A 27,997-nucleotide genomic window follows, 5' to 3' on the forward strand; every position below is an offset into this window, starting at 1 on the left:
TGTTCTATTTTTAATTAAATCTCTTGCATATTCATGAAAATTCTCTGAACCTGTGGACCAATTGGCATGACTCTTACTTTTAAAATGTAGTTTGTATAAAGGAATGCCCTTCAATCTTTTTTTTCCCCTTTCATGTTGCTGTACAAACATACTTCACATCATTACACATCGTTAGCCTGTGTTGCCTGTCAAAACTACAATATGATGATAAACCATTAATACATAATTGCCAGAGAAATGTTTCAAATGGAGATGAAGAACACAAGAAGTCGCTGCTCTGAAATACTAGTAGCACTGTTGTTTTTTGCATTGGAGAGCTTGACCTGCGTAAGATACCAATCGGTGCACGGTATTCAGCAAGGATACTTCAATTCCCTCAGCTTTTCAAATCCAACAGTCACTCTCTGTATCTGCAATCTGCAGACAACCCACGTTCCCCTAACTTTGTTTTGTTTCTTGTGGGCATCTGTGCCTCTTCCTGTTCTTCCGCCTCTTTGACAGCATTAGCCTTGGTTCCTCTTCCGTCTTCCTGCTTCTTCTGGGAGCCTTGACTTCTCACCTGACTCCTGTGCTCGCATCTGCCATTTTGTAGACTTGTTTGATGTTGTACGTGAGGGCAGACAGACGTAAGCCCTGCTTTCCTTGTATATTTTAGATATTGGCATTTAGTTGAGGCTGCACATTTTGATTTACCGCTATACCTCCACGTTTCCGTCAGCTTATGATTGATAGCCTCTAGGCACTGCAGGAGTTACGCAGGCAGTTGGACTCGATGGTCGTTGTAGCTCCCCTCCAAGTGCAACAGTCTATTCTGTTCTATCGTATGTGGGGCTCAGATGGCAATGCACCATAGTATTCTGGCCAGACATTAATAATTCTTTCATAAAGTTAGGCTGTCACTGTTCCCTGATGATTCCCAGTGTACGTTTTACTGCTTTGCTATATTTAACTGTTTTTTTCATCTCAGACCTCAATTCCTTCCATCTTTCATTTCTGAGCTTAACTTCTACCTGGTGGAACATAAAGCAACACGAAGGAAATACTTCTTCTCTGGTGGGAGCAGGAATGAAATCATAAGCTGCAAAGAAATTGTTCTTGTGACAAGTGCCAGCGAGTTCTCATTTTTACATGCAAACCTGTCGAAGAGCCGGGTCTCTCACTTAGTTCAACGCCATCAAAGACAAGGGCATTGGAGTGTATCACCAGCACGTAATTATCCCTAAGGGGGGCCGCAGCCTTCACCGCAGAGTTTGTACTCCGGCCTTGCCTCCCTGCCGTGTAACTCGTACCGCGGGCCGGCCGCACGCCGTCCTGTCCCGGAGGCGTCCCGCTGAGGCGGCGGCACCAGCTTCACGGGCCCTGCTGCCGGAAAGGAACAGAACCCTGAAACTCCTTCCAGGAACCCCTGGCTTGGACCCACCGCCACAGAAAGTGCCTGGAGAGGAACGTGCTCAGGAGCGACCAACGCCTGGCGGGCTCCGCAGCCCACCGGCACACTGCGGGCGGCCGGGCTCCCCGGGACAGCACCGCAGCCTCGCACCTCGGGCCCCGGGGGCCTCGCACCCCGCCCAGGGCGCCATGCTAAGGGGGAGCGGTGGGGAAGAAGGGGGCGCGGGGGCTTGTGGGAGAAGAAGGGTGAGCCGCCATCTTGGGCGGGGCGGCGGGTGGGAGGGAAGGAGGGAGCGGGGCGGGCGCAGGGGCGGTGGCAGCGACAGCCGGGGCGGCGGCAGCGGTGGTGGCGGCTGCCTGCAGCTGTCAGCGTTCGCTCCTCCGGGGCCGGGCCGCGCCCCGACCCCCGGGCCTGTCAGCGCCTCGGAGGTACCACCGAGGGCGCCGTGCTGCCGGCCCGCTTCCTTCCTTCCCTCTCTTCGGTTCTGTCTCCCCTCCCGCCCCCCCAAAAAACCCTTTTCCTTCCTCCCTTTCGCCCGCCCATCGCTGACATCCTCCTCCGGTCCCTTCCCCCCCCGCCCCCGCCCTGGGCTGCGCGGCCCCCGCCGCCTCTGCGAGCGCTGCGCACATCGCCCGAGCCTGCAGCACCGAGCGGTGAGCCGGGGGAGCCGCCCGCCGGCGGCGGGGAGGGGGGGCTGGGGAGGGGTGCGGTGGTGGTGGGTGTTTAATTATTTTCCCTTTTTCTGTGCCGTGAGGCAAGCAACAAAAGGCTGCGCGGGCCGGCCGGTCCCTCCGCCGCGCCGCTGACAGCCAGCCCCATCCCTGCGCGCGGGGGGGGGGGGGGGTTGGTTTTTCGGCGTTTTGTGCGAAGCTGGGTGGGTGACAGGCACCGCTCGGCTGCGGGAAGGAGGACATCCCCCCCGGCGGGAAGGGGGCGGGGGTCGGCTGGGCTTTGTTCCCCCGCTCCCCTCCTGGCTCCCTCCGGTGCTGCGGCGCGGGCCGGGCGCCGCCCAGGGAGGGCCCCGCGGCTGAGGGAGGTGGCGGCCTGGCCCCTCCTAGGCGGGCGGCTCGGCTTGTCGGGCTTTGTTTTTACTTCGCGTACTCGGCTTAGGTGGGGTTTTTTCTGTTGGTGATTCGGAGGTGGGGAAAGAAGAGGAGAGGGCAAGCTCTTTCTTGGGTTTTGTGAATAGTGACCGGGTTGATAGGTTGATAGGTCACCGACCGTGCTGTAGTCGGAGGCGGTTCGTAGACCTACATCGTGGCCAGATTTCTACACTAAAATAAGGAAGAAAAGCACTGGTTAGGATCACGTTGTTCTAGCAAAATGACATAACTGACTTGATATCTGTATCTTTAAGGCAGAGATTAATCAGACACTTTATCTAATCTTACTCATTCTGGCTTCATCTTCCTAATACTGTTAGGTGGCAAGGCGCTTGGTTTGTAGATCTGCGTCGCAGGTCTCTGTAATCACAAAAACGAACTTCTTGACTCCTTACTGAATTCTGCGTTCTAAGCATATTGAAGTGTATTTTAATGACCAAAGCAGCATCGCCTAGCGTAATGCTATCGCCTCGCTTTGTGAAGGCTGTGAAATCAATGATGGTACTCTTACTGTTGTTTTTTTTTTTTTTTTCTGTTAATACTAGTTCATATGACTTAATGTAGCAGCAGTACTCAAGTACTGCTCATGGAATCAGAATATGGAATCGGAGAGTAAAAATGGCTAGAAAAAAGTGAAAGTTTATAGTTTGCTCTGAACAGCAAAATGGTCAGCGAATGTCATTCAAGATATAAAATTTTTTCACAGTTATACATAAAAATACATAAAATGAGGACTATTAATATGTAATTTTAGTGCTCTTGCAGTTGGCAGAAGGTTTAAAAACAATGACTCTGGGAAGTAATTGTCTCTTTCACTTCCACTTTTGTGTTTGCACTTCACTTAAATAGGAAACTTATGCCAAAGGATGTGCATTGGAAGCTAAAAAGGAACCTTCGAGATTTAGACAGTCTAGCATTTTAATTAAAACAAACAAACAAACAAACACAAACCCCAAAACCCCCCCAAACTAAAAACAACACCTTTTTGAATGCAGAATTGATTTCAAACTCTTTTGGAAAATAGCTTTATTTTCATTGAGTATGAATTCCAAAGCTTCAGCTAAACAGGATAGAGGATATTATAACACTAGGATTATAGATACAATTGAAAGTAACACAGTCAGCATTTGCTGGCAGCAGAGAGAAAGTGGATCCATCTGGTGATTCTGAGCAGAAGACCTTGCATTTTGTAAGTCACTTGCACAATTATTTTTGCGAACACATGGTTTAAGAGGACCTTTTTGTGAAATTAAAACACATATGGAGAGCTCTAGCAGTTCCATTTAGGTATGCATTTGATGAAATGCAGAACCATGTGGGTAAATGCAGGGAATTTAAATTGTCAGTCCCTGAAACTCGTACAACAATGCAGTATTACTTCTGCATCATGTTGCAGTTAAAGTTTGGCAGCCTTTCTGTTTCCGAAGGATGATGATGGAACTGGACAATTCCAGTAAGCAGAAATTCTAACAGCAGTTTGAGCTTGATTCCTTTGACTTTCTAATCAAAGAAAACATGCCATCATCTGTAATTAAAAAAGAGAATAAAGTTACCCTCCGAATGTCTTGTGAAATAGCCTCATTTACTGTTTGTCAGATTACTGTGATATGCTAACAGTGCCTTATTAATGGAAACTGAATTTTAAACAGGTCTGTATTTGACAAAAGAGGAATTGCATACAAAATTCTTATGTTTGCAGGAGTCCAGAATACAATCTTCTGAATGTTTTTAACATATAAGAATCAAAATAATACTGTACAGACATTTAAGGCATGTAAGAGCAATTGCTGCTTCCTCTGTTTATGAAGATTTTATGATAATGTCAGAAAACCTTCACTTGTGTGAAGTATACTGCTCTTATGCAGTATACTTATCTCTCTCTGTGTATCTATTTGTGTATATACACATACCTACGTATGTGTCTCATTTAATTGGGAGTTTGGGGAAATACTGTAACCTCATACTTGGTTCTGAGTCCATTTAGCACAGCTTCCGTTTCTCTTGAGACGTGAGCTTGGGCAGTTATTCTTTCATCTCTTCCTCTGTTTGACTTCTCTGGCAGACGTGCAATTGGATTTATTCTGGGATTAATAGCATCTCTTCAGATGCACAGCGCATGATTATTTTAAAAATTCAGTGTACAAATACTTCTTAAAATGTTTATTGTAAGAGGAGTAAAAAAATAAGGAAATTCGGGTAAATTCATAAATAAGCAAAATATACTTCCATATTTAATGTTGAAGAGCATGATAGTGATGGGGACAAGCATGCTAGTTCTATTTAAATAAACACCTCTTGTAGTCTGTGTGCCTCCAGGATGTTGTGCAGTGTAACATAACTATCGTAAAAATGGACTAATTCCGTCATCATTGCAATGAAGTGGCTAGTCACAGGCTTTTCTTTTAATCCAACTTCTACAATACATTGTGTCTCCAAAGTAATTTTGAATTATTTTATAATAGCATCGTATTTACCCTGACAAAAGTTTAGAAAAATGTTTCTTTTCAATGTTAACTCTCATTTTCCTTTAAAAAAAAAAGCATGACACATAATATCTAGTAGATCCTTCATGGTAACCAAGTCCCAGTCAAAGACATTGTTCATTCTAAAACAAAACCTTTTTGATTTCAAAATAGAACTGACTGTAATAGTTATATTCTGAGTCACAGTCAGCTTCAGGTATTGTTAAGGTGTTAAGGCTTTCCCAGTATTTTCTTTAGTGAAATGTTTTCCTTTCTGAAAGCAGGCTCTAGAAATAGGTGTGGTTCCTTTGAAAAATTGCTTAATCAATAAACACCTGACCAGAAAAAGGTGCACTTATGTTGGCTTAGATTTGCTGAGAAGCTTCTGTTGCCTTCATTTTATTGGATTTAAATTGGGCACTTTGTTAGAGGGTCAGAGCCAGAATCACGAATGCTTTTGGTGGTGAAGGAATTATTTCCATAGGGTTTTGTGTGAGGTGCTTTGCAGGCATCAGACATAAGATGACACTGTACTTTTTTTTGTGCTAGACAGTTAATATATTTGATATTGACAGGCCGTAGCTAGTAGGCAAGCATGAGGACCAAGGATGTCTGCGTCCAGTATCCATGGTATATTTGGGAATGTGAACGAAGGAGTTGTTTTCAGAGGATGAACGCTGAAGCACAGTTAACACTAGATATACTGATTTCTCAAAATCTACAAAGAAAATTAATCCCTAGTAGTTGACGGTTTCTTCAGATTCAGTCAGCTAAGAAAACAGATGCAAGTCATGGTATCTGTGTGTTGGTTTAATCATTGTTTTCTTCTTTGAAATCCAGCTTATCTCCTGTGGACCATGCTATATAACTCTTTTTAGGGCAATCAGAAACAATCTTTACCCTGGAAGCTGTGTTTTGACATGTACATAGAATTAAATTGGAATTTAATTTGTCAAATAATTATTTTTGATCATCTTTCTTGCTCAAAATTAGGAAACATGGGAACATGTCATCTATTCCAAATATGCTTTCCCTCTGTTGTCTACCTAAATGTACAGATTTTTTACATGGTTTCTCAGTATCAAATCTTGCTTACAGGTAAAAGCAGTTAAGTATCTTTTGCAGGTAGACTTAAAAGTGAGCAGTTTCCTATTTTGGTTCTTTTGTAAAGATCTGCCATAAAACCCATTGATCATATTAAGATTGTGTGTCTGGAATTATGTCAGAACTGTAGCTGACTTTCTTAAATTTTAAAGTGAATAGAGCAAAGGATGTAACCAGTCTAGTCAGTAGTACTGGCTCCCTTGCATATCAGTAGGTTGGGGTGGTGGCTACATACTCTACTTACTATGTGATGTATCCCAGCAAACCATTTGAAAAGTGAATGTTGCCCTGATTAACATTCAGAAGGTCAAGAAATGTTTGACATAAAAGCTGAACTTTCTGGTACTACTTAAAAAACTGTATCTAAAAATCAGTCTTTTTAAAAGACATTGCTTATATTTTTGAAGGTTTATCGGATAACTGTATATCTTAATTCTTAGTAATTTGCATTACGTGCAAACACAGGTGTTATATTCTTAAACTGTTTCTGAAATCCTGTGCTGCTATCCCTTTAGGCAGCATATTACTACTAATATTTTAGAGTTTTCTAATATTGTGCTTTGTCTGGAGACAGCACAAGTAGTTAAATGTTAACAAAAAATAAGATTACTTGTAGTGTGCTGTTATTTGTGTCTGTGTCTCATTCTGCAGTGTAGAGGGTGGTGGTTTTAAACTTTTTAAGGGATTGCAGTGTCTGCGTTCCTGCAGTGTATCTGGAGTTTGCTCCTTCCAGCTGACAATAGTTGAATAATTACAGATTATGGACTAGCAGGGGAGGAGGGGAGTTCTGTGTTGAGGGTGGTTCTGTGCTCCCCTCCCGTATAGAATATTGTGTTTAAAATTTGAGCGCATTTATGGATGTTCCTTTGTCAGACGGTGTCAGGGTGAGTAGTGTAGGAAAGTCACAATTGTATCTTGCCCTTGCAGTTTGAGCAGCTTCCATTTCAGAGAGACTGCTGTTACTCCCTCATCCCTCTTGTCTTCGCCACAAATGGATTTTATACCCTCACCTTTATCGTGTGCTTAAACTGGATGTTCCTCCCTGCCTGCTTCCCACCCCCAAATTGTATTTAGTGTGTGTTTAAGAGGGAGAAGAATTGGTTAAAAAAGTGGGATTCCTCCCTGCCTGAGAGTGGAGGGTGGGCTGCGTGTAATCAGATTAATGCAGCTAGTGGGTTGGTAATCTGTGCGGGTATAGGGGAGGTTACATGTTTGAGATAGGGGGAGGACAGCAACCTCCTAAAATGTTGCTGCTGACAGAATAGTAATGTGTAATCAATGTCTAAGGATATAGTTGAACTTTTCTTCAGTCTCAGTGCTGGTTTATGTAGTTGCACACTCCTGTCGCTTGTTCCATGTGCTCATTCTGTTAACACAGCTTGCTGCATGGCAGCATGGTGAAATAGGTGTATTTTGGCAGTGTTTATATCATGGACCTTTTTCTTTTCTGTCCCCTCACCTCTGACCGGAAAATAATCTGGTAAAAGGTGCAGATCTTTGGTTTGATTTATTACGGACAGGAGTGCTTGTGCTGGCGTGATGAAGGATGTGAATGAAATGTGTAGCTGCGTGAGGAGCATTACTTATTGTCTCTAACCATAGCCTTAGTGACTGAATGCCCATGGTCTTGTGTTTGCAGGAAGGCAGCAAACCAAGTGATTTGATGGCCGTTTCTGTCTCTAAATTCCTCTCTACATAGCAGGCGATGCAATGTGTGGAAGATATAAGAGTGCACTATTGTTTATATTCACCATTTCCCTGCATGTAGCCCAGTTACATTATAATGAATATTTCCGTATTGAAATACGGATGTCACGGAGTACAGGAGTCATGATGATGTTTGGCAGTAGGTCAGCACACGTGATAGCGACCTAGAGGTATGAATGAATGAATGAATCCTCAGGAAGGCATGGTAATTCTGAGGAGCAGTCTCTGTTGTGAAAGTTTGTGTGTGCAACCCTGATCACTATGCCTACTGTAAGGCAGAATTATGTTTGACAGAGAGGATGTGATAAAACTGTTCCATTGGGTTCTGGTCTGGGACCATTCTGAAATGCAGAATGCTGATGCTTGGTGGGTATTGCTGAGGGCTTAAGAGATCCTGTAGAGATGACAGGTAAGATTTTGTTATGGTACTGATAGGTGTCTTAGCCAGATGTCTTTGTTTTTCAAAGATTTGTTATCCATCCTGTATCTTTTGAAAAGGCAAGAGGCATCACAGGGTGACTTTGACTCGGTGTCCCAGTAATTTGCTGTTACTTAATTACATCTCCTTTCCATTGTTCAGAAGAGAGGTAAAGGCAGATGAATGCTTCAGTTACTCTGCTTTTAAGCCTTTCTTATTCAGTTAGTATCAATTTCTCTCACAATACTTTTAAGGTAAAATTTTATGTGCATGTTGATTTTAGAGCACACTTAAAATATTGCTGTTAGAATACCCATTTAACTTTGGAAAAAATTTCTAAGTTTGGAGTTTGTGCAGAATGCAGGTAGAGAGCAAAGATGCACAACATATTTTTGAAAGCAACAGCCAGTAGGGTTTGAATTACAGTGCCTGCTTGTAGTTTGTGAGGCCATTGAATCTTGATCCCCACCCAGTTGTTATGTTAACAAATGGCCTGGAAATATGCTGGCTGATATTTTTTTTTTCTTTTAAATTCCTCCTCCCTAGTCTGGCTGCACATAGATCAATACTTAAAAGTGCATGATATGTTGCTTTTAGAGGCAGCACAGTTGTAGGAAGTGACTGTTCTGCTGTCCTCAGTACCGGGATGCTTTCAAAACAGATTTATCCAAACAAGATGGTTTAAAAAAATAATATTAAAAATAGTTCTTTTTACTTCTTTTGTGTCTGTTTTTCAATTAATATGTGGTGTAGTGTAGAACAGTGGTGTAGTGCAGCAGGATGGTGGGAGCTGTCACGCTAGCGTTGTTACCACAGCCAGTATTGCGGGAGTTCCAAAGGAGCACCCAATACCCCAGCACTAACAGAGGTAAATCAGAAAAGCGAAAGATCACTGAGAGGGGGCTAAAACTGTGGTTCAGTCCTCAGGTGTGAGTGCGCAGGATGTTAAAGTGATGGTGTCAGATGCTGGGTTAGGGCCTATTGTACTGCGCCGTACCTCCTGCGCCGGTAGAGTTCAAGACCATCTGAGTAAGCCCCACAGGTTATGTAGAGTACTTAACAAGGAAATAATTCCCAACCTTACAGCAAAATCAGCTCTGCAGTTGTAGGTAAGAAACAGTGGATGATACAACATTGTTTTTGGAGACCACTGTATCATTTGCTGCGCTTTCTATGAAATGAAATTTGCAAGGTGTAAAAAAGTATTAGTCTGATAACTGGTGATTGCCATTGAAAGTATAAATTTGTATGTAATATTTAATGGAGTGGGATTAATTCCTTCTCAATACTAAAGATAATGTCTGAACTATTCAATTGTGCAACTCATTTTCTGTAGTCATTTTGGAAGAATTAGATTAGTGGGTTTGGATTTTTTTTTTTTTTTAATTGAAGGATAAGCAGGGGACGGCTGTTTTCCCTGGAGCTTGAAGGAAGACTGCACAGTTTGTGCATCATAATGTGAACTATTAGATAGCTTCAAAACCAGATTTAAGGATTTGTTAAACCTAAAGGCTAATGTGTGCTGAAGCAATGTTAGTGGATGTGCCTTTTATGTCCGCAGAAGAACTTGCTGGTTTTCTCATCTAGGTTCAAATAACCCTTCTCTTCAATGTCCTAAGGCGTGTAAGAGCAACATAGTCTGTACGCACAGTAAATTGTCAGCAAAGCTTCCCACATAGATAATATGAGGCAAGATGTGGCCTTCTTTGCCCTTCCTGCATGCATTTTTTTAATGGTTATAGGTATGCCATGAAAAGTAGATTTGATTAAGATTATAGGTCTGATGTTAGTAAGTGGAAACTGATGGAGTTTTCAATGCATTATGGAAGTCTGATTTGATGGGAATATGCTTGTGCTTTTACCTAAGTGCTATTTAGAGTTAAGATAAATAGAGAACATAAATAGATGCTTACTTTGATTAGTCAATAAAGCAGTTCTTGTCCGAAAATAACAATGCAAAATGAAAGAACTAGAGTCAAGCTCAAAAAATGTTTTGCCTACATTATTGACTGCTTAAAATTGCAAGACATGTAACTTTGAAAACACTTTGATGTTACTGTACCTTTCTGTTCCAGTCCCAGAGGCACAATCTAACCAGCTAGAATCAGTCTGTTAAAAATGTCTTACCAAGACTCAAGATTCACTGAAGACATGGTTGCACAAGTTGGCAAGTCCATGAAGAGGCAAGTGCTACGTGCACACATCCTTGCAGATCCTTGGAATATTGAGGGCAAAAACTGTGGAATTTGATAATGATGATGGATTTGTAACTCAAAGTGTCTTGACAGTATTTCTTTAAAAATGCAGTCAAAATTTCCTTTCAATCCACTTGCAGTAGGTAATTTATGAAGCATGTCTTAGTAACTATAAAACATTGAACTACAATACAATTTTTTTGAATAATTAGCCTTGATTTTGATTGATGGATCTTTGATTCTTGTGACGAGCATTTTTAATAACTAAGGGTAAATATAATGACTTTTTAGATGATTCAACTTCTGCCTTCTGATGCATTTAAGAACGTTGATTCTGTCTTTGTGTAACTACTTGTAATACAGTCGTGATTGTTTGCGTTTAAAATGATCCAGTGAGGGGGGCTTTGTGGTCATAAGCACAAGGCAAATCCAGTGTGGCCCAGACTGGTATGTTGGGTCAGTGTTTTAGTGAACCGGCAAAGTGCTCTGTGCTCTGGAGATCCATTGGTGACTGCTTACAAGTGTTTATTAGTGCTCACAAGAAACTAAGGAAGTGCCAGCTTTGAAGAAGATCAACAGACACTGTTTGCTGTTGACACAGCAGTAGTACAAAAGAGAGACAACTCCTTTGCTCCAAGGGTTAGGAGACTGCGTTTCGCAGTCTGTCTGTCTTCAGAAATTGCATGGTGTAGCTAAAGTTAATAAATTGGCATTAGAGCTCTTTGCCCAAGACTACCAAACAGTGCAAGAGGGTTGCGTTCAGTTTTATTATTCTGGGAAAGAATGGGGATTTGATCTTGCCACAGGTCTGAGGATATTTAGCAAGTGTGTTGCTTCAGATTTAGAGTAAGGAAGGTATGTACCACAACCTGTGACAGCTGATAGTGACCTCGATTAATGAAGAGTTAATAAGCTTGTATCTTCTTGAGAGTACGGCTTTTGGTGTAGTTCCACTAAACTTCTGACTGGGTCTACGAAACTGCCTTAGACACACCCCTGTCAGATTTCTTTTGCACTCACTTCAGCTTTGACAAAGAGTAATCTCTGATGTGATAACAAATGCATAGAAGGATCTTATTTCCATCCAGCTTCATTTGAAACCGGAGATGTTAGAAGGACTTGGGAATGTATACAGAGAATAAATTTTTCTCTTACATGCTTATGATGCATGCAGACTGACTGTAGGATCCAAACAGATGCCACTCTCAGAGGAAGAATAGTCCACTGTGATTTTAGGATATGTGACTATTCTGCATTTTAATCGCTATCTGTTTTTCGTACTTCCACAAGGTAAAATGTAGTAGGTGAGATATGCCAGAAAGAGGATGCTTTCCCTTGATTCCCTTTACACAAATGATGGGCGTGGGCATAGTGATGTGTAGGGAGTAGCTGTGTGTCTGAGGGTCTCTTACATGCTGCAGTATGTGAGCAGGAAGAGCAAGGTTGGATTTGGCCATAGTCTGTGGCATTAAGGAATTCCAGATACAGTTGAATCTGAAAGAGATTTTGGAAATAGTTACATTGGCAGGTTGGCTGGATTGTGTGTGGTTAAAAGGACACAGATTTGACTGTATCAGGGTAATTGAAACCTAGCTAGTAGCTAGTGTTTATTCAGGGGGTACTGTCAAGGCATTAACACATAGTAACTTTTTCTTTAAGAGGAATATTAATCTGTGTAGTTACAGGATGCTTTTATGCCACTGAGTACTTTTGTACTGTATAAGAATTTTTTACTTAGTTAACTGTTTCAGCAGGAAGTCATAGTTTTAATGAAAGTAGTTTACTTGCTACAAAAGTGGAAAGGTTGAAAGCTGAAATTACTCTGAAAGTTTTTTTGGCAGTTATCCTTGAAATGTGAAAAAGTAGTTATGTCAAAATAGTGTAAAGATTGTTACTTACAAGAATGCAGATATGATTGCTAAGAAACAGTATATGCTTCATTAGCGTTGGTATACCATGCTACAGAAATCCAAATAAAAGGACTCCGCAGCAATGCAAATCTTCATAGCTTGTGCTTTCTCAAAGAGAATTGTCAGCATTACCCTTGCTACGGGTTTTATAGGAGCTATTTTTGCTATTATCTCTTTTATTAGCAAATATTGTTTGTTAGCCTGCTTTTCTCCTTCATAATTTTTAATCTTCCAAAGAATCCAAAGACTTCCCCTGAAAGGTATGTTGTTTTTTTTTGATAGCAGGCTGTGATGGTAAGAGATTCCAAGATTGATAAAGGCAAGTGTACAGTGGCTGTTTTAGCTAAACAAGTACATAGTCCTCTTCACTTAAACGTAGTTTAATGCAGTGGGTGGGCTTATTGACAGCCGTTGGGGTTTCCTAGAGCCTGACGCCGTGTTTTTCAGAGGTGGATGCTGTTGTGGTGTAGGGGTAGAACATGTGGCCGTTCAGCCTCTTCCCACTGACGCTGTGTGGAGTGGGCTGCACCTGGTAGTCTTTAAAGAAAAGCAACAGTTGTGGTAGTCTGGTGGAAATCTCTGCCAGTATTCAAGTTTTTTGGTGTTTAACACAGTTTAGTCAAGCTGTCCTGTGGTTATTGTGCATTTCTTCAGAAATTAGTGGGTTTACCTTTATAAATGCTAAACCTTTACAGAGTACGAGTGTTTGTGCCGTTTGCTTAGCAGTACAGATGTCTTGTGGTGTTAGGGTTATGGGTCAAATTGTGAACATGATTCTAAGCTTTTCTTAGGATATGTGCCCTTGAGGTTAAATGATTACAAACGTCCGTTTTATAGTATTTACTTTGCATACCTTCGATTTAAACCAAGTGGTAAGGCAGACTTCTGCATTCAGGGTTAGTTCCGAGTTGAAGGCTGGCAGGAGGAGGACAATAAGGTTTTTCCAAATTCAGGTGCTTACCAGCTGGAAGTTGATAGAAAAAGTGAGTCCAAGGGGTTCATTCTTTTTTCAAACACGTGTTGTAAAGGACTTCCTGTAGCTTAAAGTTGGCTGCTACTTGTGTGCAACTCCATCTTCTTACCTGCTTCTGGTCAGTGATTTACAATATGTGCCTCCAATATATGCCACTAATTGTTCTCACTGAGTTATTTTTAAGGTGGCTTGTGTATATGTGTGCTAAATGGTGAGGATGCTTTCTGAGATGATATATTTGGAAACCAGAGGCAGTACAGAAGTGCGGCAGTATTCTGTTTATAAAACTGGGTCAACGAGCGTACCTGAAGTCAGACCTCCAACAGGACACTCTTTGCAGGTGCAGTTTGAGATTTTCTATTCTGTAGAGGCTCATATGTGGATGCAAATACAGTATGATGAAAAGAATGATAGATAGCATTGGTGGTTCAGCTACACTCCTGAATATGTCAAGAGCAAAAAGCTACTCTGTTTCTTTTGTGAGGTTAGAGAATGTATTGGAATAAAATTGCTGAGCATAAAGGCAAGTCAAAAAGAGAAACATTATAAATTTCCTTGTGTTAGGGAACATGACCTGTGATAGCAGAAATAGCCTCACAGAGAAAGAAATTAACATATTTGATTAAAAAAACAACAATGAGTAACTATTGTTCTTTCAGACTTGGAGATTTCTGACTGTAAACCATAACAGCAGTATATTCAAAGTGGCATGTTTCTTATCTGAGTCCTTCTACAAATACCTTTCTAAGTATATGAAAGACATCTGTGAGTGATTCATCCTTGCTGTTTCTGACTAGCGTTTGTCACTGAGCTGCCTTGTGTGGAAGGGGTGCAGTAATGTGGTGTTTGACATACTACTCATGTCCCTTGGCAGACTGTTTTTCTTCTCTTGCCTTTGTTGGTGATTTTCTGCTTGGAAGGCTTGTGATCTTTTGAGGATTGTTTGAGAAGGCAGTTTTCCACGTTATGAAGATTAGCGGTTAAAGCAGCTCGTAGTATTTCAAGATGGTGCGTTCCATGATGTAATGAGATGTGTTCTTGGTCTGAGCAGGGAATTAATGATCTGTAATTTGTAGCTAATACAGAGTGAAACAAGTGCATGCCAGATGTAGGATGGTGAGCCTTGCCATTTAATTAAAGAGAAACTATGAGTAAAATTGGGGTTAAAAGCCCTGAATAGACTGATTATTGTTACGAAACAGTGAACTGATAGGGACACATTGGAGATACAAAAAGCTCAAATTAGTATTTACTAGATCTTTGTGGAATTTGCAGTGTTCGTAGATGACAGGACCTGTAGGTGTGGCTTGAGCCAATAGTAGCTTTTACTGTTAGGAAGACGATTTACTGTTTCTTGCATGCAGACACATTATTCTGTAATTTGCAGCTATCCTGCCTGCTATCTGTATATTCAGAGGAAAACATTTAGGGAGAATTTGACTTGTCACAGCAGTTTACGGACTTTGGTGGTTTTTTATATTGTATTTTAAATCAGTAATGATCAGACACTAGATAAATTTTAGTGTATCTTCCAAGCTTTTAGTACTTGAAACCTGCCTATGAAATAATGAAAATATCAATGCTGAGAAAGGGAATTCTTAGGGATATATAACAAGGAAATAAAATTAAAAATTAGAACTGTTTTATTTATTTGTTTATCTGTTTGTCTTTAGGACCTATGCTAATCTTTAGTAAAAGAAAAAAATGTGGGTTTCTAAAAAAAAAAAGGTTCTTTCTTGACAAGTTTATTTACGAAAGATGGATTCATATGATTATATGTTTTGGTTCAAGGATTCTTTGGGGTGATCTGCAGGGAAATGACACCTTTTTGTAAAGTGGCTGAGTAGGAAAAGCTATTTATGTTTAAGAGATCCTTAAATACAAAGAGCGTAAGTAGCTAGCTCTGATGTGTGTATATCTGTAGGAGAATTTAAGCACAAATTGTGATGTCAGCATTACTAGTGCAATTGGTTTGAAAGTTTTATGGATCACAGAGTGGTTTGGGTTGAAAGGGACCTTAAAGATCATCTAGTTCCAACTCCCCTGCCATGGGCAGGGACACCTTCCACTAGAGCAGGTTGCTCAAAGCCCCGTCCAACCTGGCCTTGAAAACTTCCAGGGAGGGGGCATCCACAGCTTCTCTGGGCAGCCTGTGCCAGGGCCTCACCACCCTCACAGTAAAGAATTTCTTTCTTCTATCTAATCTAAATCTACCCTCTTTCAGTTTAAAGCCATTACCCCTTGTGCTATCCCTACATGCACTTGTAAAAAGTCCCTCTCCAGCTTTGTTATAGGTCCCTTTAGGTACTGAAAGGCCGCAATAAGGTCTCCCTGCAGCTTTCTCTTCTCCAGGCTGAACAGCCCCAGCTCTCTCAGCCTTTCCTCACAGGAGAGGTGTTCCAGCTCTCTGATTGTTTTTGTGGCCTCCTCTGGACCTGCTCCAACAGGTCTATGTCTTCCCTGTGCTGAGGGTTCCAGAGCTGGATGCAGGACTTCAGGTGAGTCTCAACCAAAGCAGAGTAGAGGGGCAGAATCACCTCCCTCGACCTGATGGCCACGCTTCTCTTGATGCAGCCCAGGATACAGTTGGCCGCTTGGGCTGCAAGCACACAGTGCTGGGTCATGTTGAGTTTCTCATCCACCAGCACCCCGAAGTCCTTCTCCTCAGGGCTGCTTTCAATCCGTTCTTTGCCCAGCCTGTATTTGTGTTTTGGACTGGTCTGACCCAGGTGCAGGACCTTGCACTTGGCCTTGTTGAACTTGATGAGGTTCGCACAGACCCATCTCTCAAGCCTGTTCAGGTCCCTCTGGATGGCATCCCTTCCCTCCAGTGTGTCAACCACACCACACAGCTTGGTGTTGTTGGCAAACTTGCTGAGGGTGCACTCGATCCCACTGTCCATGGCACCGACATAGATGTTAAACAGTGCTGGTCCCAATACTGACCCCTGAGTCATAACAAAATATTTAAACTGATTAAATATAAATCCACATAAGTAATTTGTGGATTTATCAGCGGTTATGTGGCTGAAAGAGAGTAGGTTTGGTTCTGTTTGTTTTCTGTACACTTTCTGTGGTCAGATTCTTGCTATTTTCAATCCATTTCTTTGATTCGGGTTCATGTTACAGAATTTTGCAAAAACCTCTTTAGTAGATGTCATTTCAGGGCCTTTTATGTTGATCTGTCCAAGTTCATTAATACTTGTGCATTTGAAGAAAATTGCTTGATTTTAAGAAGTGTTGGAAAGTGTTAAGTGAATTTTGTATTTTAGCATAGTCTGTGTTGTGGTAAATAAAGCGGAAAGGTGATACTCAAGATCTATGCAGGCACATATTTAATAAGATACATAAATTGCTTAAGCCAGCTGGCTAGTCTGTAACTCTGGCTGTATTGCTTACTTTTTTTCTTCATCCAGAATTCTGTTTTCCAACTAAAACTTTGTGCATCTTAATTTTTGGTTTTGTTTTCAATTGTACACTGAATTAAAAATAAGTATTTGAATCTAGAATTCCTGCCCTATAACAGGTAAAATTTGCAGTGCAGTGAACTGTATACAGGATAAAATTGACAGGAGTTTAAGACGACTTTCACTATGTCCTTTTTTTTTTTTCTGTAGGGGAAAAATAGAGGCAGAAAGAATTAACATTTTTGAAAAGTGACAATAGAAAGGCGTGGTAGGTTTTGTTTCTTTTCCTCTGCATATATGCATGTCTACTTCCTGCATACAAACTTAACTTTTTTGCTTCCTGTATGGGGTATGCAAAACTAATTGTATCGTTATGTATTCAAATATGGGCTTGTTTGATGAGTAAGTAAAGCCTTTTTGTAAAATACATTTTTTAAAAAATAATGGAAATAGCACCACACCTCCAGGCTACTCTTAAAAGGTATTAGATATTTATTTATTAATCTTACTCCTACAAGGAATCAGATCTGATAGTATGATAAACTACATGTTTATTATCCTCCCTCGGTTTTCTAAATCATTCTTCCAAGCACAATCAGTAAAACTCTGAACAACATCCAAGTTTTCTGCAGTGTTTTATACAGAGATCACTTAAACACACCCTGTGAAACCTATGCCTTTCCTGTCAGTGGGAGAGATGGGGATTCCAACAGTTCTCATAAGAGGAGACTTGAGCAGAATCCCTCTCTCGGGCTGTGTGGACCTTCAAATCAATCTGTGTCTCGATGTAGCTTTTGACGTGACACCAGCTCCAGTACAGTGGCTTGTACTGGTAGCTCTGAGGCAGTGAAAGCTTATAGCTACATTTGGTTTAGAGTGAGGTGGCTTGAAAATCTGGCGTGCTGGCTTGAGATAAGCAGCATGTCTTTGTAAAGTAGGTCTACTCTTGTGATGGTCTTTAGGTGTGTTTTTGCCCCATTGGGTTTAAACCTGCTTTTGCTTTCTTCAAAAGCTTCTGTGCTGACTTAGCCTTCATTAATTGCAACTTCAGTGTGTTCAGCCAGAGCTGTGTGCCTGATTCTACGATCTGACAGCCTTTTCTTCGTATAGTAACAAACGAGTGTCAGTTCCACACCTTAGATGTAATTGTGCATGCAGATTTGTCTTTTGGCTGGGTTTCATGTGTCGGATAGGTACTCCCAGGCTACTTCATTCTTTTTGCATGAAGGCATGACCATTGCAAGGCCTAATACAGCTTTTGGTATTACTTTCTTAGTTTTGTGTATTCTTTTTGTAACAGTGAATGGCTGTTAATTTATCTGTATTCATCACTTAAAATTCATTTAACTTCTACTGTGGTGGTGAAGATGTGCAATTTTTTTTAAACATCTGTACAGGCTTTACATACATACATGCACACACTTGCCTTCCATCTTTGGTGTAGAATGACTGCAAAATATTGAAGCACACAGAAGGGATTGCTACCACTGTTCACATAAGACAGGCAAATGATGACATACTTATTGGAAATGTTCCAGAAAAAAATTAGGTATTTAAAAATCATATTTGTCAGAACTTCTCTAATACAAAATGGAAGTCCCTCTTTGTTAGATGTCCTCTGCTGGTTTTATTTCCTTATGATCAAGGGTGCAGTTCTTTGTGTTCAGGATGGAAGTTGTTAACTGAAGGCATGAAAGTATGCTGATAATTAGGCTTGAGCTGCATGCTGAAGTTAGCATAATCCATAAGGATTTCTTATATGACTGTGCATGTTAGAAGCAGTTATTTAAAAATTTGGCTCACATTAAATTGCAGTTCATTTTTATACACAATTTCAGAGAGTATGTGCTTTAAAAATGTCACTTAAGCATTCTGGGTAATAGTTCTCAGGTTATAAATGGGAAATGTGCAAATAACATTCTGCTGTTCAGGTTTTGGTGAGTTGATTTCCTGTGCCATGCTAGATTAGATGTTTTATACAGATGTATGCACTCTGTATTACATATGTTTGTGAATATGAAGTTCTTGTATTAAACTGTGGTAAAAACAAATTCACTGCTTCCTCAAATTATTTGTGTTTTCAGACAATAGATTATTACAAAATAAACCAGTCTAGGGTACAGCTCTTTTGTGACACATGGGTATGCCTGTTAACATACTGAGTTGCAGGACATCATAGAATCATTAAGGTTTGAAAAGACCTCTAAGATCATCAAGTCCAACCATCATCCCAACACCACCACGCCTGCTAAACCATGTTCCGAAGTGCCACATCTACACGTTTTTTGAACACCTGCAGGGATGGTGACTCCACCACTTCCCTGGGCAGCCTGTTCCAATGCCTGATCATAATTTGAGTGTATATAAACAGCAACAGCAACCTCGCTCTTTTTTTTTTTTTTCTTCTTTTTTTTTTTTAAATGTAATACAGGAGCATAAGAGCACATCCTTTGGCTGTTGTCAGCAAGTGGTGCATATATGCATGTTCCATATAGCACTCTTATGCAAGATTTAAGCGGTTGTAATTTGTTTTTTTTTTGCTTTCTTCTAAAACTAGACTTGTTTCTGTACAAAGTTTTAGTATAGTTCATCTAATTCGTTTTAAATGTTAATTTATCAAAGCTTCCCCAAGTGTCTGCATATAGATGTGATAATTTATTGCTTTTGAAAAATCTGTCCTACTTTATTCTCATTTCTACTTTCTGGTACACGTGAAGATATAAATATCTTGAGTATAAAGGAAAAATTCCTCGATTCTTTATTTTCATTACAAAACATTTTTCTGATGGCATTTAAAAAGGATCAAGTGATTTATATGTCTTCTATTTGTATTTTTACATTGTTATACTTGTTTGTCACTTCACTGAGAGCATATGTAAAAATAATCTGAGTTTCTAAACCTTTTTGGGTATTCATTTGCATTTGGTAAAGGTGTTTACAAACATCCAGAAATTTGCTAGCCATAATGTAGTGCACAAGGTACTGACAAAATAGCACAGTGAAATGTTTCTTGCAAGGGTTGTGTTATACAAACCATTTTTTCCAGCATGAAACAGCTGTCGCAGCTTCATCAAAACAGCTGCATCTAGACCTGCAGACAATTGAACGCCTGTGTAACTGTAGAGTTACAATAATGAACGTAATCTTAGGGGGCAGTTGTTATTTTCAAAATGTGTAGCAATAATAGCTTCTGTAGCTCTTGGAAAAGGATGAAGATGGTGCTTCCTTCTTACTGGAGAAGGACAATTTTTCTCATGATTGATCAAACCTTTCAGAGGATTGGGTGGTATTTCTTCAAATTCCTCAAGCTCTAGTTTGTGGATGTTTGTAAAGATCGTTGTGGATCAGTGGCATCTGCAAAGAACTGTATTATAGTATTATCTTTTATACACCAGCTACTTTGATTTTGCGGATCCTGGAGATGCAACATGGTTCCTCAGTGGTTGTTAGAAGGTCTTCTGCCATATTTTAATACAGATTTTATTTGCAGTTGTTGTTTGGCTTATGAATTAGTGCTAATATGAACTCTGGAAATAGAAGCTGGAAAACTTGAAAGCATGTTCAAATCCAGGGCTTAAAGAACTGTAAAAGTCATGAAAAAATATGATTATTTTCTGAATATGCATTTCAAATTGGTATGTTTTAATGACTTCTCAAAGGAAAGCTTTATTCAGTTACAGAGAATTGCTGATTTTATTTTTACTTGTGACTTAACTAAGGTACTCTTCTGTTTCAGAATGTATGAAAACATGTCCACAATGGTGTATTTAAAGGAAGAGAAGTTGGAGAAGCTCACTCAGGATGAAATCATTGCCAAAACTAAGCAAGTGATTAATGGACTAGAGGCACTGAAGAATGAACACAATTCAATTTTACAGAGCTTACTTGAAACACTGAAATGTTTGAAGAAAGATGATGAAACTAATCTGGTTGAAGAAAAGTCAAACATGATTCGAAAGTCACTGGAAATGCTGGAACTTGGCCTAAGTGAAGCACAGGTAAAATTGCACTAGAAACAAATAATTTCAGACTTCGAATGAATTTTTGGTGTTAAAAAAAAAAAAAATAAAATCATTATTTGACCTGTAATTGGAATTTTTGAAGTGAACAGAGAGCAGTTTTGAAGCACTTACATGTGTCTTCCTGAATATTAGCAATGTGCTGGACATTTATGTTGTTGTTGTATGCTAAGATAAGACTGCTCTAAGTAATAAAGTTACTGACTGTTTTGCCGTGTTACAGAACTAATTATGCATTCACTGTTAAAGCACTGAAGCTGATAACTGAACTCCTCTTTACTTCAGTGAGACAGTTGCTATTTTCTGTTTAGGTTTTTCCACAGCATTAGGCAGGTAATGTTTGGGCAGCTCAAGAACTGAGCATTGGCATTTTAACTCTAAATTATTGCATATGGAGGTCTCACAAATAAATGAATTTGCTCTAGCCTTTGAGCTCTGCTGTAATCTTCCATTAGTATTTTTATTCCCTTGATTCTGAGATTCTTTATAGTAGCTCATGATGCTCCTGGAGTTTTAAGAATCTCTAGTGTTTATTGAACATTTTACTAAATGAAAATTGAATCTAAAAACATTTTAAAGGTTAAGGATCGAGTACAGAATCTGAACACCTTTCACTGATGCATTAAAGAAGAGTCTCTGAGCTGATTTCTGTGAACTGTCTTAGTCTATGAAGGTATCTTCTGCAGAAGATGAGTGAGAAGATGCATGTTTAGTCAGGATGTCAGTACTGTGTTTACAGCCCAGCTTTAGGGTATTTGTACTAGGTCACAACCCTGAAATGATGTGATACAGCAGTCGTCAGTATAAAATGGCAGAGTGTTTGCAAAGGAGTTGAAAATTCCAATGGGTTAACTTTATATTAATAGACTTTATATTGGGCTGTAACTGTGCACAGTCTTCTCATGTGGATTGAGCTATTATTGTTCGATGATCTGGAAGCTGTGTGCGTTGGATCATGGTGAATTGAGGCCTGAGAGAATGAACAAATAGGGGTTGCCCGATGTGGAAACGTAGAACCCCTGGACATTATGGTATAGACTATCGGGCCTTAGTATATTGCATAAGCTTTGATCCGTTGTATGGCAAGAAAATAGTGGAAGATACATAGAATAAAATTGCAATAGTTGAGTTACCTTTAATGGATGTTTGTCTCCTAACTTCAGCATGTGGTATTGGGACTCTGAGAAGCTAGTTCTGATTCTTGGCTCTATCAGATTCAGCAGCCTCAGTTGTAGATGTTACTGCCGTGTTTGCCCCACATGGTGTTTCATGAAGTGCGGTGGTGAGGAGCCGAGGAGTCTGTGTTTACTGCCTTTGTTAGGAAAGCAACTGCACTTCAAACTACTGCTCTCAGACCTGATAAGCCTACTCTTCCTGCACACTTTGAGTTGCAGCAATGTTGTGGGTGGGGTTTTTTTTTTTGATCTGCAGGACTTAAGATACGGAAATATGTTGTAGATATTTTTGTGACATGGATGTAGATCTGATGACACAAATGTTACTTCATGAGAATGAAACTGACTTTGCTGAAGAAGTAATCAAACTGTTCTTTCAGTTAGTTCTTGAGAGTAAGATTACAAAGGATTTTAGTTGCCATTGTAGCTTGTAGAATGTTATTTGGATATGTTGACCCTATTACTACAACTTCCCTAAACCTACTTTCTGATGTTACAAATGCCATTGTTTGAATAGAGCAAGTAATTTAAATTATTAACAGTTTTGAATAGGTACATAGGTAGGTGCTGAAGTCTGGGGGTTTGGACTGGTATAAGGAAATTATACCTGGAGTTTTATCTTGCTTTATAGGAAAAGGTAGTTTCTAAAGGCTTGATATGTTTTTTTTGAAACCTGGAATTTCAGCGAAGCACACCATCTCTTTCACATGAAAACGCTTTGAGGTAACATTGTTTTAAGGAAACATGAAATTGGGGAGATGAAATACTAATAACTTGGGGATGTCAAACTCATCTAAAAGAAGATTTTTGTTATCACCAGTTGCCCATTCTTACAAGGTGTGCTGCTTGGGATTGCCATCGGCAATCTATGTGTATTGGTGGGAGATTGCATAAACAGTGAAGGGAGAATATCTTCTGTATGTAGCTTTCAGCTAACAAGCTCCTTTCTCATTTAACTTTGCTTAGCAAACAAAAAAAAAATAAAATCCAAGTAGACTCCTTTTATAGCTGTTCTATTCTGTGTCCTTCATGTGGCTGTTGAAACACATTGAATGTCTGCACAATCACGCTTATGATACATGTATGTAAAGTGGTTATATAAGTTGTGTGTGCAGTTGCACATTTAGAGCTCAATAGTATAATCATCTCTCTGAAGTATTATCATTATGCTGAGGTGTTCATCCTTATGAACTGTAAGCATGTATATGAATCTTTTCTGTCTGAAAGCTCTTAGATTAGAACTCTATGTTAGTTCGTATTTTAAGATAATATGTAATCTTCAGGGAATTCTAAAAATTCTAAAATAGTTTCACTTCTGATAGCGTCATGGAAAACAATCATTAGTAAAGAGTTCCTATGGGTTAATTCTAGCTGAACAAAATGGTAACAAAGTTTAGAGGAAAAGTTAGACCAGATATATAAAGAAGAGAAATCTGAATGTTTACCAGATTTCACAGCTGACGTAGATTTTTAAATAATAAAAGGCTTTTACGTTAAATACAGGACCACATTCTAGAGGAAGTATGTGATGTGTCACCTTCTGCTTTTTAGGTAATGATGGCCTTGTCAAATCACTTAAATGCAGTGGAATCAGAGAAGCAGAAATTGCGTGCTCAGGTTCGCCGGCTATGCCAGGAAAATCAGTGGCTACGGGATGAACTAGCCAATACACAACAGAAACTACAGAAAAGTGAGCAATCTGTGGCTCAACTGGAGGAAGAAAAGAAACATCTAGAATTCATGAATCAATTAAAAAAATATGACGATGATATTTCACCATCAGTAAGTAGCTGTATAGTAAAAAGTATCTTAGGTTTACATAAGTGTTGTAATCTGCTTAGTTACCAAGAAGTGACAGATAGAAGTTCTTTATTTGTTTCTAATACAAACTTGTCATTAAAATGCTTACCTTGTACCAGTGGCACACAGTTTGCAGAAAGATTGAGAGTTCAGTTCATTCTTATTTTAAGAGACTAAATGTTTCTCTGTCTGTAGATAATAAAATACATGAGGGTCAAAATCCATAAATACTTGTTTAGTATCATGTTATCTTAAAAAAATTTGAAGAACTGAACTTCAAGCCAAAAATTTACTTCTGTAGATTCAACAGTTGAAGTAAGTGGGGAATGTAAACTGTTAGAGATTCTGAGTACATAGGGAACTTGCCTTATTTTTACTGCAAGAAAAATATTTAATTTTTGTATAGTGAAATCAGTGTGTAGCTTTTATATCTACTGAATACGATGTTATTGAACCCCTTTTCATGACCTTCTACCAGACATTGTGATCACCTGCACGTTTTGAGTCGTTTTAGCTAGCCCATTGTGTTACATATTCGTAGATTCAGAGAGAAAATGGATGCCATTTTAATTCACAGAAGTAACTTATCATTAAAAAGACTTCTGAATTATTTGCCCTTCTTGTTATCCTTGTATTTTGTTTTCTTAAGTTAGATGGCACTGTACAGAAAGATCTCATTTTGTGCATTCAAACCCTCTCAGCTGTGTCTTGGAAAGAACAGTTTTTCATAACCAATTATGTCAGCAACATAATGGTTGAAAATGTGTGTGCTTTAGTCATGCTTAATCGACTGCTTGACTAAATCCTTTTTAACATATTGTGAGTAGTGAGAGTTGTTTTGTTCAGTTGCACATGGAACTTTTCAGTGCTGTTTCATGGGTTGGTATTTGTAGCTGAATGCTGCCAGTGAAGCCTGTTTAGAAAAGGGGCGGGAGGAGGGAGTATTGGGATTTTTGATGTGCTAACTGTTGAACTGTAATCTGCAGATGACCTAAATAGCACTATTATTTGAAGTTTAATTGGCATCTTTATCGTTTCACTAACCATATGGACAGTGTCTATTGTTAGCCTTTGAAAATAGTCAATTGTATATACTCAGTATGAGGTTGGAATCTGCACACTTAAAATTCTGAACATCTGATCTGAGATCTAGTTGCATCAATGTGCTGTTTTTGCAGAGCACCCGCTTTGCCACCATTAAACTTGAACACCAGCAGCAGCAGTTGCCTTTTTTCTTATCTGTGGAAAAAGGTGTTGGAGGGGGAGCCAGAAAAATAGGAATGTGTTCTGCTCCGGGGTTTTCTCCTTACTGAGATTAACATTTCTGAGAACTTCAACTGTTTATATTATATATGCTCCATATTTAAGAAACAGGATTGAGGGATGATCTATTTCTTTATTTTACATGACTGTGGAATTTGGAATGATCTTTGGAGGTGTAAAATCAATATACATGGATGGATTGTGCAGAAATTAATACGGTTCCAGATAGAGACTATTGGAGATGAACTTCCTTCCAAGTGTTTTTTTTTCTTGAACCTGACAGATCATAATTGCAAAATCTATTATTTGTGCAGAAGTTGAGTACTCAGAAATTGGGGTGACAGAATTAAAATTGCTGGTGGAACTTTATTCTCCTTCAGGAGATGAATCTCCTTATTCCTCTCCCTTGCTCATCTGTAACTGCATTTATGACTGAAAAAGTACAGTGGACAATTCTGTATTCAGTAGCACTTGCTCTTCAGTGGGTACTTTCAGTCGGTATAATGTCTCTGTAAGAATAGCAAGTGTGTTCTTGTGTGCTTAAATTGAGACTGAAATCTAGGAGACCTGATTTCTATTTCTGGCTCTTCTGAAGGTGTCCTGTATTGTTTTGGGGCAGAGTATGTAAATACTTTTGAACTCAAGACCTTCATTAAACTTCTACAAGAAATGTTATTCTTCGCAATTCCTAAATTCTGGATGTGGGGTTTTCCTTTAACATTGCTGATGACGTGGGCTGTCCCTTTATGCCTTACTATTAAGTGTAACAATTTGTTTGGGCTTGGGGTTGTTCTATAGGAGGATAAAGATACAGATTCCACCAAAGAGCCTTTGGATGACTTATTTCCCAATGACGAAGATGACCAAGGACAAGGAAGTAAGTGCACTTCAAATTACAATGTTCGGTTATTTCTGCAGTGCAGAACATAAAGATGCTTTTTACAAAAATGAATCTCTGCTTGGGGTCCTCTGGGGTACAGTGGAGTGTTGAATGCCTCTGCTAAAATACGGAAACCAATCATTGATATACATTCTATACGGTGCTATGTATAGAGCTGGGGCCTAGGTGTTTAAAGAGAGTTTACTGGCTGTAATTCTTCTCCCAAATTCTTGGGACTGACTGCAGTTCAAAATTGGTCCCACAGTCTTTCTCGTGGGCCTTAGAATGCAAAAAGGTTTGATCCAGGCGACTGAGGGAGATTCTGAAACATTGAAGCTTTTTGATAGTCTACCCAGATGATGAATTATGTTAGTGACCCTCTTAATTATCTAACACTTTGAGGCAGGTTTCAGTCTGAAGTCTTTCTGATATAATCTTTTGTCCTTTGCTAAGGTTGCCTTCCTTAGTTTTACTACTACTAGAAGTACTGTCTTCAGGTCAGAAGGACGGATGAATATGCAGTGAAGCTTGAGGCAGAGGTTTCATAGCGTGACTGAAAGAAGCCCTTAGTAGATAGGCCTTGCTTTGTGAAATGTGTTTTTCATATGGCTGTAAAGCTCATACATAATGTGTTGATACTGTAGTGTATATGCAGTGTGTTAGTAGTATAACGGTTCTTAGTAGACAATTGACTTCAGAAGAAAATGTCTGAAGTGTCCCACCTTTGTAATTGGCAGGTTTTTGAATTTGCTTTGTGGGCACATACTCAAGACACATGGCGTGCCTGATAGCATAATCATACTATCTGTAGCCCGCAATGGAAGGGAGACTTGAAAAGCTGAGAATAGATTAACGTTGACCATGACTCCATCCTGACCTCATCCTTCCTTCCCTAGAATTTTGTAGTAGCAAAGTTGAATGATAAAGCTGTCTGTATACCTGCATAGTCTGTCTACCTTATTTCACTTCACAAAAGACAAAGTTGACCTTGACCCCCAGGAAAAATACTGAAGTGCTTCAGTGCTTTGGTGGGCGGTGATTGTGGGTGTAGGCTTGGGGTTGTATGATTCCACTGACGTAAAAAGGCTCCCACTTGCTGTGAGGGTGTTTTTTGCTTCATAGAAAGGAGAAAGTCAGGCTCACAGCTGGAGCTGTTATCCTGCATGGTGTCTAGAATTTAATGAAAATGAATAAGAGGTAATTTTCTCAGTCTTCCTAGAAATCTCCCAGGGGAAGAGAAAAGGTGTAGTAGGTTTTTGAGGCCAGTGGGAGAGTGGGACTTGGAACAACCAAAGGTTAGGAGCTACTGGAAAATAAGTGGCTAAGCCTGAGGGTTAGTAAATAAAACCTGAAGGCTGGCACTGGCTTTGATTCAGTGCCTTTTCTCTTACAACTGTTATTTGTGACATCCAGGGTGTTTTAATCCTTTATGTGCCAACCTTAAGTATTCCTGAGTATTGCAAACAAAGGGAAACAAAAAAAAATTGTGTGTTTAGAGAAGGAGAATAAAGGAAAAAGGACAAATCATTTGAGCTTTTCTGCAGGTATTTGGCTTGTCTATGTTAATGTTCCTTTCTATAAGGAAATGTCGATATTTGTAAGTGAAAAATTATGGTATAATCTGGAGAATTGTTCATGGTTTGCTGAGTTGAAATAGTTTCCTACTTTCTTCATTGGCTTGTTACATTGGCCCTTTGATCTAGTAGAAATGTAAAGTAACGCTGATACAATACATACTGGACAGAGTATGAAGAACGAAATGGTCATAGTTTTACTGTTCAAGACAGCATGACTGCTGTGAAGTATGTTCTGATACTGATGCATTGTACTGAAGAAATAAAATTCTGTGAGTCTCACTTTGTGTCATTGAGCAGTAATGCTATATGTTTTAGTTACAGTCATCTTTTAAACAACTTGAAATCTTGGGGATTTCTTTCAGTTCAACAGCAGCATAGCAGTGCAGCAGCTGCTGCCCAGCAAGGTGGCTATGAAATCCCAGCAAGGTTAAGGACCCTTCATAACCTTGTTATTCAGTACGCTTCCCAAGGCAGATATGAGGTTGCTGTACCACTCTGTAAACAAGCTCTTGAAGATCTGGAGAAGACTTCGGGTCACGATCATCCTGATGTTGCCACTATGTTGAACATACTTGCTTTGGTGTACAGGTTTGTATACTGGCATAGATAGATAT

General features: G+C 39.7%; 1 protein-coding gene across 7 annotated transcripts in view; it reads left to right on the forward strand.

Annotated features, from left to right (window-relative positions):
• Positions 1-1,694: 1,694 nt before the first annotated feature.
• KLC1 (kinesin light chain 1) overlaps positions 1,695-27,997 on the forward strand; it is a 47,582-nt gene continuing 21,279 nt past the window's right edge. For 4 of the 7 annotated variants that reach the window (XM_075426651.1, XM_075426654.1, XM_075426653.1 and 1 more), the window contains exons 1-5: positions 1,695-2,043; positions 20,406-20,667; positions 23,415-23,645; positions 25,725-25,803; positions 27,746-27,971. In XM_075426651.1, the coding sequence (XP_075282766.1) occupies positions 20,407-20,667; positions 23,415-23,645; positions 25,725-25,803; positions 27,746-27,971 (797 nt within the window). In that variant the 5' untranslated portion in view covers positions 1,695-2,043; position 20,406. Of the gene's footprint in view, positions 2,044-16,879; positions 16,938-20,405; positions 20,668-23,414; positions 23,646-25,724; positions 25,804-27,745; positions 27,972-27,997 lie in introns of all 7 variants that reach the window. The other 3 variants (XM_075426656.1, XM_075426657.1, XM_075426652.1) reach the window with 2 other exon arrangements.

Source organism: Opisthocomus hoazin, chromosome 7 (genome assembly GCF_030867145.1).
Source record: "Opisthocomus hoazin isolate bOpiHoa1 chromosome 7, bOpiHoa1.hap1, whole genome shotgun sequence".
Classification (NCBI taxonomy): domain Eukaryota; kingdom Metazoa; phylum Chordata; class Aves; order Opisthocomiformes; family Opisthocomidae; genus Opisthocomus; species Opisthocomus hoazin.